This window comes from Myxocyprinus asiaticus, chromosome 40 (assembly GCF_019703515.2).
Source record: "Myxocyprinus asiaticus isolate MX2 ecotype Aquarium Trade chromosome 40, UBuf_Myxa_2, whole genome shotgun sequence".
In the NCBI taxonomy this organism is placed as follows: Eukaryota; Metazoa; Chordata; class Actinopteri; order Cypriniformes; family Catostomidae; genus Myxocyprinus; species Myxocyprinus asiaticus.
Window position 1 is genome coordinate 19453350 of NC_059383.1, and position 11451 is coordinate 19464800.

An 11451-nucleotide genomic window follows, 5' to 3' on the forward strand; every position below is an offset into this window, starting at 1 on the left:
TTTAATCAATTTTGGAATAAGGCTGTAACAACAAAATGTGGGAAAAGTGAAGCGCTGTGAATACCTTCCGGATGCACTGTATGTCCCCCGCTGATCAGCATGTTTGCCTAATTTTTTCCAAAACCTTACATCCCAGTATGTCCCCAAATACACTAACTGAAAACAGACAAATCAATAATTACAACCAATATTTATTGATTTGTCTTCCTTTCATGGCCATTCAAACATTATGATTTATTCACAGTGAAAGAGGAGCTAGAAAATAACCAAATTACCCCCCCCAAAACTGATGTTCTCTAATGATTTAGTGGACTATGTTCTTCGAATTTTCCAACCGGGGGATGGGTTAATGTGCATACTGAAAATGAAAATTCAAACTTGCATTAGAAGGGAAATATTCACAGTACTACAACTTTACTCAGTCAACCCTAAGCAAAATGGACATTATAACTGAAATATTCCTTAATGAATTATAATAAAAACCAAATCGAATCGAGTGTTTGTGATTCGGAATAGTGTCAAATCGAGAAATCTGTATTGAAACCCATCTCTCCCATCCCTTTTGCTGAATTACCTTTACCCATCAACAACCAATATTTTTGATTAAAAGACCAAATAACTTGAAGTCACCGCAGTTTAGACCACTGATCAGTGGTTTTGACTCTATCTAGAAATCACCTAGATATCGACCGGTGTGTGATTAGCTTGGTTTTGCCGCGAAAACCATGCAGGGCGGGAAAATGTCCTCGGATCCCTTTGAATACGGAACTGTTTATTGTAACGAAAAATTCCTGGCGGAAGTATTTCAATGTAGCTCCCGTAAGCTCTCGCCCTTGAGTGGTTGCCATAGGAACGGGAAAAGCTGATTTGAGGATTACAGCACAGTCCAAACGGTTTGATTACAGCCTGGTTCATTATAAAAGAGCATTTTAAAATATCAGAATCATCATGCCCTCTGTTCCCCAGGAGATGAAAGAAAGGTGGGTAGTTTTATGCTGATTTATGAGGCCTTCTCTCGAAAATACTGCATTAAATATTAATCGAAGCTAGCCTGTTGCTAAAGCTGAGTACAGCTAACTTGAAATTGCCTTAAAAGATTATGTATATAATTTAAATAACGACAGAGCAGATGCACTGTTATTTGACACAATTTCTACTATAGATCCTATTCGCACAGACATGGCGGCACAATAATACAAGCACATTTCCTTGTCTAACATCAAACTAAGTTTTAGTGTTTTTGAATCTTTCATTTAAATGAATAAAGATGCACTAGCTGATACATACTTTAGTAATAAGATGACCTGTATGACGTTGTAAAGACTTCCCCTGTGTTCTTTATAGTTCAGTGGCCAGTTCCAAATGGCTTGATGCCCACTATGATCCAGTCGCCAATCTATATACTTTTTCCTCTTGCATTGGTGAGTCGCTACTGCATGAACGTGCAAACCCAATTACTAACTGCAGTTTAGCTTGCAATACCATACTCTCCAGCTCACAATATATCTTCTTTATTCCACAGCGCTTTCAGACTTGCATGGCGATGGTGAGAACAAGGTGAGATTCTGTTTAAGGGCAATTAACAAGATAACCTATTATTTACATTTCAGCTCTTCCAGTCAGCACAATTTCTGAATTCAACAGAGACTATATAAATACATTTGAAGTGTTTGTGTGTGTACCAGCTGGTGGTGGGTGATCTTGGCACAGGAGCATGTAACATGAAGCTAAAGGTTTACCGTGGCACTGGTCTGTTGAGTGAGAGCACCTTGCTGGACTTGCCCACTGGCCTTGTCTCCTTCCTCATGGACCTGCATGAGCCACGAACCCCGGCCATCGCTGTGGCTTCTGGTCCCTTCATCTATGTCTACAAGAACTTGAGGCCCTACTTCAAGTTCACACTGCCCAGTCTGGAGGTAAACCCTCTGGAGCAGGACGTTTGGAGTCAGGCCAGGGAGGTGAGATTGTTTCACTCCATAATCCATAACACCCATACAGCTCTGTGCCTGCTCACTTAAAAGACCCTTTGAAATCAAATGATGAGTTAAGTTTTGTTTCCTGTGCTGCCACATTTCCTATTGAAACTCTAGGTTTATGAGTATTGAAGGAGTTGTTTGGGTAATCGAAGTAGTGCACAACATACTTTGACAGAGAATTAGGGCTTGAATTTAACTTGTTCAATTAAACATTTAGTTTGTATTTGGTTGTATTTTACCTGTTAGGACATGATTGATCCAATTACCCTTAAAGAGATGTTGGAAGGAATAAGGTGAGTTATTTGTATTTTGTGTTCTAGTTCCAATGCAGTGTCATTTTAATGGGTTGCAAAGAGTACAGACTGATACAATGTTATCTGGATTTTACATTTTCGAAATGTATTGACTATTGTTAATAATTGTATTAAATCCTCTTGAACAGGGACAAAGCAGACATTCCACTCTCTGTCAGGTCACTACGGTAAAACTTCTTCCTCTTTTATCTTTGATATGGTCAATGCATAATCATTTTAACATAGACCTCAATGCAACTGTTGCTTGTAGTGACATAACTACAGCCCGACTGACCTATTTACAGTGGCCATTCCACTTTTTTAATTTTTTTTATTTGGGTAAATACTTTATATAGTAAGTGCTTATTTTAATACATCTTATTGCTGTTATTAACTTGTTTTATATTATATATTAAATTACCAGTATTTTATTAGTAATTTGCCAGACTGCTCTCTAAATCACAATCACAAAACCATATCTGTCAACCACCAGTTACTTGCACAGATTAATATAAATCCTGGATTAAACAGAATGGTTGGTGGTAATTATTATCTATAAATTAATTGAGATTCTTTTCTTTGTTCAGCTTCCTCATGCTTGAGCCACAGGAAATGGAAACTTTTGTTCATCTTCACAAAGAACAGCCTATTCGTAGACAGGTGCTCATATCTGTGAATGCACATGCATACTCACACACGTACTGAAGACAAACAAAAAACTCACAAAGCTTTTGTCTCTTTTTGTCTCAGACGGTCATTACCTGTGTAGGAACATTGAAGAAGAACATGGCAGATGAGGATGCAGTTAGCTGTCTGGTGATTGGCACAGAGAACGGTGATGTTTACATATTAGATCCAGAGGCCTTCACCATCCTCTCCAAGGTAAGCTTGTGGGTCATACATGCTTGTTAAACACTAAAATTTGCCAATGGCTGCTGATTTTATTCCAGGGGCTAAATTTAGCCTAAATTAAGCAATCACTCAAAGTCACTTCCACACAAGAATGTCAAAGTGAGAGTGAAAGTGTAGATTTACAGTTAAAATTACAATTGAACTGTTTCTCACCCACAACTATCATATCACTTCAGAAGATATGGATTTAACCACTAGAGTATTTTGGAATACTTTTATACTGCCTTTTGGACCTTCAAAGTACTGGTCACCATTCACTTGCATTGTATGGACCTACAGAGCTAAAATATTCTTTGAAAAATCTTTGTGTTTTGCAGAAGAAAGAAAGTCATATACATCTGGGATGGCATGAGTTGTAGAGAATTTTCATTTTTGGGTGAACTATCCCTTTAATGATGTTGTTAGAGAAAAGTTTATCTTGCATACAAAAACACTGGATTTGTGCCACTAATGCTTTTTTTTTTTTTTTAAATGCTGTATTCATGGAAAGTGCCAATACTTAAAAAAAAAACAAAAAAAAAAACAAGTTTTTGAACTTGAGATCAACTGTTTACAGTTAGTTTCCTGTGTGTTTTCAGATGTCACTGCCTAGTACACCCACACTCATGGACGTGACTGGTCAGTTTGATGTGGAGTTCCGTATTACTGTGGCCTGTCGCAACGGCAACATCTACATACTACGCAGGTAATTGAACAAATAAATTTGCAATTTATTTAAAGGCCACTGCCAAATTTGCTGCTCACATAGCCTTCGGCAATGCATGAGTAACTTGATTGTTTGAAATGTTTTAAAAGTAATGTTTGAAAAAAATCCATTTTAGACCATTAAACAGATCTCTTTAAAGCAGCATTCTGAAATGTGGCATTGTCTTATTTCATAAAAGGGATTCCCCGAAGCCCAAGTACTGCATTGAGCTGTCCTCTCACCCGGTGGGTCTGGTGAGGATGGGAAAGAATGTAGTTGTAGGATGTACTCAAGAGACTCTGCATGGTTACACTCAAAAGGTATGGTAAAGAAATCTTTATCTCCCACACACTAACAATGTGTTTTTTTTTGTCTTACAGAGATGATATTGCTACATTAACCACAAATTGAATTCTCCTGCAGGGGAAAAAGCTGTGGACAGCTTATTTGCCTGCACCCATCACCACCATGGCCCTGATGGACCTCCCCACACGAGGATTTCAGGCTGTGCTGGTGGCTCTGGCCAATTGTGAAGTACACATGTATCGAGACAAACATCTGATCAGCACCATCAAGACGCAAGTATGAGTTAAAGAACAATTTTGAATTCAAAACTTCTAGTCATCATTCTTTGTATGTTCATATCTGAGTAGAAGTGTCCCTGCAACACTGATTTAAAATCAGTATTGTTCAGCAGAAGTGTTAATAGTAATCATCATCAGAAGCTGCTGGTTATGTCTTACAGGATGTAGTGACAAGCCTTTGTTTTGGCCGTTATGGACGGGAAGATGGCACCCTGATAATGACCACAAAAGGTATCATTTTCCTGTGCATGCATGATTTTCCAAAATAGGACATGTTCTTGGATCAACATTACTATAAACCAGTCAGATTTGAGGGATAATCATGCATCCATGTGCTTGTATTCCAGGTGGAGGTATGATCGTGAAAATCCTTAAGAGAACAGCTGTGTTTGATGAGAAGGACTCCGCTCCTGGCCCTCCAATATCCCAGAGCATCCGTCTGAACGTGCCCAAGAAGACCAAGCTCTATGTGGACCAGACCTTGAGAGAGCGGGAAAATGCAATTGGTCTGTTTAACCATCTGTCAACCAGCATTCAACAAAAAGTGCAAGGAGAGCTGAGAATTTGTTTGTAGACTGCCAGTACAGATTATCATTAACCAGTTCATACATTGACCATCAAGATTTACTCTCATAACCAGGCGCAAGTGTGTACGTTTTTTTGTTAAAATACTTTCTACTATACCAGCTTAATATGCAGAGACAACTGTAAGTAAGCCATTCAAAGGTTGATTACCCCAAAATTGTAAACACGATGGCACTTTTAAACATGATACAACAAAATGGTCTAAAACAATGATGTGAGTTTGGGGCAGGACCATCTTTTTGATGACCAATGGCAGAGGGAAAAGTGTATGGGAAAGCTATTTAAAAAAACATCCTGGTTACTTGCATAACCTTCATTCCCTGATGGAGGGAACGAGACATTGTGTCTGTAGTGACACTAGGGGTCACTCTTGGGAGCCTGAGACACCTCTGGTCTTTGATAAAAGGCCAATGAAAATTGGTGAGTGGTATTTGCATACCAGTCCCCCGGACACAACGTCTTGTTCCCTCCATCAGGGAACGTAGGTTACACAAGTAACCAGGGCTTTCCTCATCTGTCACTCACTCGACGTTGTGTCGATATAGTGACACTAGGGGTCCCTATACGAAACGCCACAACTGGCTGAGCTGTGTTGCACTGTATTTTGAGTGGAGGTACGTCACATGGTCTTGCTGAGCTTTGTCGGAAGTATGTCATGTGGAGAAGTCCCATGGTCGGTCCTACCCTACGGGGGAGGAGTTTCTGCGAGCATGGTGACTGGGGCAGAGGGGCCTCTGCCCAAGGAAGACGCAGTTTACCAACAGGGAAACGAATTAGCGGAAGATATACGTCGCATGGGGTTACCTATGGGGAATCACCACATGCGGAGCACCTACCCAAGTACAGGGCTTAGTAGCATGTGTACTGAGCCGGCAGCGAGTTTCTCCGCAAACTTGTCTACCACAGGGCTCAGAGGAAATCATCCAGGGAACACAGTTTGTGAACACTAGTCAACAGCGCACGTCTTCAGCCCAGGAGAGGTGAAAAGCGATACACCCAGCCAGCTGCCCTGGACTTACCTGCTTGTGCGTGCCACTACACAGGACGAAACCAGTTCCACCCGGAGATTGTAGAACCTCGCAAAGGTGTTGGGCGTTGCCCAGCCCGCCACTCTGCAAATGTCTGTTAGAGAGGCGCCACTGGTCAAGGCCCATGAGGCCGCTACACCCCTGGTAGAATGGGCTCTTAGCCCTGCCGGGGGCAGCACGTCCTGGGCGTGATATGCCATTGTTATGGCGTCAATGAGCCAGTGGGCAATCCTCTGCTTGGAGACAGCGCTTCCTTTCCGCTGTCCACCAAAGCAGACAAAGAGCTGCTCAGAGATTCTGAAGCTCTGCATGCGATCCAAATAGATGCGTAAAGCGTGCACCGGACACAGCAACATCAGGGCTGGGTCTGCCTCCTCCTGGGGCAGCGCTTGCTGGTTCACCACTTGGTCCCTAAAAGGGGTCATGGGAACCTTGGGTACATGGCCGGGTCGGGGTCTCAGGATCACGTGAGAGTAGCCCGGACCGAACTCCAGGCACGTTTCGCTGACAGAGAACACTTGCAGGTCTCCTACCCTCTTGATGGTAGTGAGCGCAGTCAGGAGGGCAGTCTTCAAAGAGAGTGCCTTAAGCTCAGCTGACTGCAGGGGCTCAAAGGGGGCTCTTCGTAGACTCTGAAGAACTACAGAGAGGTCCCATGAGGGAATGAGGCGCAGTCTGAAGGGATTCAACCTCCTGGCGCCTCTCAGGAACCTGATGATCAGGTCGTGCTTCCCTAAGGACTTATCGTCCACTGTGTCGTGGTGTGCTGCTATAGTGGCTTCATACACCTTCAAGGTGGAGGGGGACAGCCGCCCTTCCAACCTCTCCTGCAGGAAGGAAAGCACTGATCCGACTGCGCATCTCTGGGGGTCTTCGCATCGGAAAGAACACCACTTAGCGAACAGACGCTACTTTAAGGCGAACAGGCGCCTCATAGAGGTCTTCCACATCCCATCCAGGGGCCAGACATGGAGATTTCAGAGGTCTGGTCGCGGGTGCCAGATGGTGCCCCGTCCCTGAGAAAGAAGGTCCTTCCTCAGGGGAATTCGCCGGGGGGGCTGTCGCGAGGAGCGTGAGGTCTGGGTGGGCCAGTAGGGTGCTACCAAGACGACCTGCTCCTCGTCCTCCCTGACCTTGCACAGGGTCTGTGCAAGTAGGCTCACTGGGGGAAATGCATATTTGTGAAGTCCAGGGGGCCAGCTGTGTGCCAGCACGTCTATACCGAGAGGTGCCTCGGTCAGGGCGGAGCAGAGCGGGCAGTGGGAGGATTCTTGCGAGGCGAACAGGTCTACCTGTGCCTGCCTGAATTGACTCCAAATCAGTGCATCCGCTGCAGTGTTGAGGTCGCCCGGGATGTGAGTGGCTCGCATCGACTTGAGGTGCTGCTTACTCCAGAGGAGGAGACGGCGGGCGAGTTGTGACATACAATGGGAGCACAGACCGTCTTGACGGTTGACATATGCTACCGTTGCCATGTTGTCTGTCCGAACTAACACAGGGACATCGAAGCACTTACCTGGCTCCTTGTGACCACCCCCAGAACAGCCTGGGACGGGGGAGGAAGAGGCCCGTCCTCGTGACCCGTGGAGACTGTCAAATCGGGGGCGGATTTGTGCCACAGCTGGGTGTGCAGGGGCGAGGAGACCGCTGCTGGAGCACCTAACCTGCCAATATGGAATGGTGGATGGTGGTCGTGATGACGGCCGTGCACACCGGGTATGTGACCCAGGGAACAAGGAAACCGCTCTTTTGCTGAACTGTTGGGTACCGCAGCCACTTGGGCATGCGGCGAAATGAAAAAGGCAACAAAAGATTCTCATCCCGGCCCTCCACCGGGGGATGGAGTGGTCCGTTTACCAGCACCAAAGCAGTGGGTTTCGTCGTCCCTGGGTCGCCCGTCTCAGTGCCGCTTCGAAGCCTTTCGAGGGTTCTTTGCGGCTGGCCGTGAGACGGGTGGCATCTGCTTCCTGCGGTGGGCTCCACGCCGGGGCCGGGCCGAAGGGGCGGCCTGCGGCGGAGCCAGTGCAGTCACTGCAGGGGGACGCCCTTGGCGATGAGCAGGCGCGGTGCGGGATCTTGAGCCGCGCCGGGGCAGGACGTGCCGGATAGCCTCCGTCTGCTGCTTCACTGTCGAGAACTGCTGGGCAAAGTCCTCGACGGTGTCGCCGAATAGGCCAACCTGGGAAATGGGGGCAGCAAGGAACCGTGCCTTGTCGGCCTCTCCCATCTTGACCAGGTTGAGCCAAAGGTGGCGCTCCTGGACCACCAAGGTGGACATCGCCCGCCCGAGAGACCGAGGTCGGTCACCGAGCACAGCTCCTGCATCAATCCCGGGGGGAACTACTCTCATGCAGTTCCTTTAGCGCCTTGGCTTGGTGGACTTGCAGGAGAGCCATGGCGTGCAGGGTGGAGGCAGCTTGTCCAGCGGCACTGTAGGCTTTGGCCGTCAGATGGGAGCTTTGGGCGCCCGCACCAGGTGGTGGCGCTCTGTGGGCATAGGTGCACCACGAGCATGTCCGTCATTTCCACGTCAGCCTGTGACTGGGCGACCGTACCCGAGGGGGGAGCCCAGCTGACGCTTCCGCATCCGACTGGACGAGCCCGCTCTCCGATGCTGCGCTTGAGAGCTCATCAGCTTCGCGGGCTCTGAACAAGAGGTCGAACTCGCCGTGAGATGAGCCGGCGGACTCATCTGGAAGTCTGATCGGGGCAGACGAGTGTGCTGGGGAATGGGAGGTCCGTGGGGGGATACCCGGCAGAGGTGGTCCCATTGGGGTCCCCAAATCGCCCCCAGTGCAAGCCGCGACCGCAACGTTGTCATGGTCATGTTCTCACAATGAGTACACGATCCATCCACGAAAGCTGTCTCCACGTGGGTCACGCCCAGACATGAAAGACAGTGATTGTGACCATCAGAAGTTGAGAGATAACGACCGCAACCAGGAATAACATACAAACGGAAAGGCATCTTTAAAAAGACGTTCCGTGTGTGCCGCTCTTTTAGAGAAATATACTCTCTTATTTCTGCCAAGCGCCCAGGGGCGTTCTCTGCAGTGCAACAGTGTAGAGGAGGGAGAAGCCACTGAAATGCGCTGTCAGATCAAGCAGAGGTGAATGAACAGTCAGTTCAGTAAACATCGACCGTTCGGCTCCGAAGAGAAAATCTGAATGAGTGGTTGCATACCAGCTCCTTTTATACCCGTATGTCCGGGGGAGTGGTATGCAAATACCACTCGCCAATTTTCATTGGCCTTTTATCAAAGACCAGAGGTGTCTCGGGCTCCTAAGAGTGACCCCTAGTGTCACTACATCGACACAATGTCGAGTGAGTGACACATAGGGAACATTGCTTTTGCAATTCCATTTTGGTTATGCTAGGGGGACAGAAAATTACACACTTTAACTTTTGCCTTCAAATAGTGGAACAGTAATGATAGCCATGCTGTGGGGTCATTCCAAAAAGAATTCCCAATAAAATGACTTTAAAAGTGAGTTCCGAATGTCTGTTATTTTTGAGCCCCACACTTTTCAGCCTTCTGAAGCTCTCACTTTGGAAGATAAAGTCTTCGAAGAGAATAGGGCACAGGGATGATCACTTCTGAATGGAACACACTCATTGTCATTTCAAAAAGCGAAAAATATTATTTGTAATCATTGTTTATAGTTCCTCCTTATGAGGCTGCTGTTGTTTTTTGTATACAGCCATGCACAGAGCTTTCCAGATGGACCTGAGCAGGTTGCGTCTAGCTGCGGCACGGGCCTATGTCAAAGCAATCGAGTCCAGCCTCACGCCCATGTCAGCCAGTCTGTCTGAGCCACTAAAGATGAATGCTGTGGTGAGTTGAGCAATTCTGTGGGCTGAACAAGATGACAAGACAACTGATACTGATCTTCACTTCTGCTTCCTGTTTCCGCTCAGGTTCAAGGGCTGGGTCCATCCTTCAAGCTTACTCTAAACATCCAGAACACTGCAGCCTGCCGCCCGGTCATGAACCTAGCCATCAGTTTTCTGTACGATGAAAGTTTGTACAGCATGAGGACGGCCTTCTTCAAGGTTATCTTATTTGAGCAATTTAATGATAACCTTTGTCTCCTTATGTGAACAGCTTTTTAATATGTAGTTATTAAAATTGAAGAAATATTTTTCTGACAACATTGAATTTCTGTGTCTGTAGATCCCCTTGATGGTTCCAGGGTTGAATTACCCCATCGACACTTTTGTTGAGTGCTTGAGTGACAAAGGGATCTCGGACATCATCAAAGTGAGACTCTCAGCCCTTTAGAACATACATCATGCTATTCATACTATTGCTGCAGTTTATGTAGACTGTGCAAAGTATGCAGAGAGCACCCAAATGACCTACCTTTACCAAATAACACCTCTTTATTAGTTCAAGTTCCTGTGAACTGTCTTGACGAGCGCCTGTTTCTTTGATCTGTTGACGTATTTCTTTTTGAAACATGAAATTGGGGCAGGACATGTCGACCTGCTTGTCCCTTTTTAAAAATTAGACAATAGGATTTAGTTTACATTGCATCTAGGAAAAGCCACACACACAGTACATACGTCTTTTACGTTTTGTTCCTTGTGCTAGAGCCAGTGTTCAGCCGGGGACACAGAGAAGCAGTCTCAATACAGAGTCCTACCGCTTTTCCACTGACTTGAGAACCGAATTTTGATCTTACTGACCACGTTACTACATAACCAGCTCACAAACGAACAATGCAGTCTTTGATTACAACGAAGCTGGAGCCATTGTTCTTGTCCCATGTAGATAATTGAGAAACAAGTGGGTAAAAGATCACAATACATCCATGTTTTGAACAATACACTAAACATTAAAAATAAAAGAACACTTACTCATGCCGCACATTCCAAGAAACCTTAGAAAACTGCCTGCATTAAAAATATACATAATCTCCAGCCACTTACTTTGTATCTAACTCCCGTTTCCATTCAGAAGTGATGCCCCCTATGCCCTATTCCCTTCGAAGACAATTACCCTCCACTGTGAGAGCTTTGGAGGGCTGAAAGATGAATGGTCATTCAGAACTCACTTTAAAAGGTCATTCTTATTGGAAATTCTGTTTGAAACAATCATGGTGTATGGATTGTTCTCCCTTCAAAGTGCCCTGTGAAGGCATCATTAGCACAGGTTAGAACTCAGAAAGGAGTGTTGAACAGATGTAGGGGGAAAGTTTTAATTCTGGAGAGCAAAGTTAATGCCACAATATTTAACATCTCTTTGTTGACTTAATATTTGAACAGACTGCCAAAAGTCAAGACATAACACAAAATTTTATAAAAAAAAATGCAAAATAAATATTTCTCTTTCCAAAATTATAACTGGACGCCACAAATACCGGTAAGCAACATTATAAGGTCAT

General features: G+C 45.4%; 1 protein-coding gene across 2 annotated transcripts in view; it reads left to right on the forward strand.

Annotated features, from left to right (window-relative positions):
* Positions 1 to 11451, forward strand: part of LOC127430556 (Bardet-Biedl syndrome 1 protein homolog) — a 12790-nt gene continuing 1339 nt past the window's right edge. The window contains exons 1-16 of one of the 2 annotated variants that reach the window (XM_051680384.1): positions 1 to 980; positions 1345 to 1421; positions 1523 to 1557; positions 1686 to 1958; positions 2223 to 2269; positions 2419 to 2448; positions 2857 to 2929; positions 3020 to 3151; positions 3760 to 3866; positions 4066 to 4186; positions 4290 to 4448; positions 4612 to 4681; positions 4798 to 4956; positions 9766 to 9899; positions 9983 to 10117; positions 10239 to 10325. In XM_051680384.1, the coding sequence (XP_051536344.1) occupies positions 949 to 980; positions 1345 to 1421; positions 1523 to 1557; positions 1686 to 1958; positions 2223 to 2269; positions 2419 to 2448; positions 2857 to 2929; positions 3020 to 3151; positions 3760 to 3866; positions 4066 to 4186; positions 4290 to 4448; positions 4612 to 4681; positions 4798 to 4956; positions 9766 to 9899; positions 9983 to 10117; positions 10239 to 10325 (1671 nt within the window). In that variant the 5' untranslated portion in view covers positions 1 to 948. Of the gene's footprint in view, positions 981 to 1344; positions 1422 to 1522; positions 1558 to 1685; positions 1959 to 2222; positions 2270 to 2418; positions 2458 to 2856; positions 2930 to 3019; positions 3152 to 3759; positions 3867 to 4065; positions 4187 to 4289; positions 4449 to 4611; positions 4682 to 4797; positions 4957 to 9765; positions 9900 to 9982; positions 10118 to 10238; positions 10326 to 11451 lie in introns of both variants that reach the window. The other variant, XM_051680383.1, reaches the window with a different exon arrangement.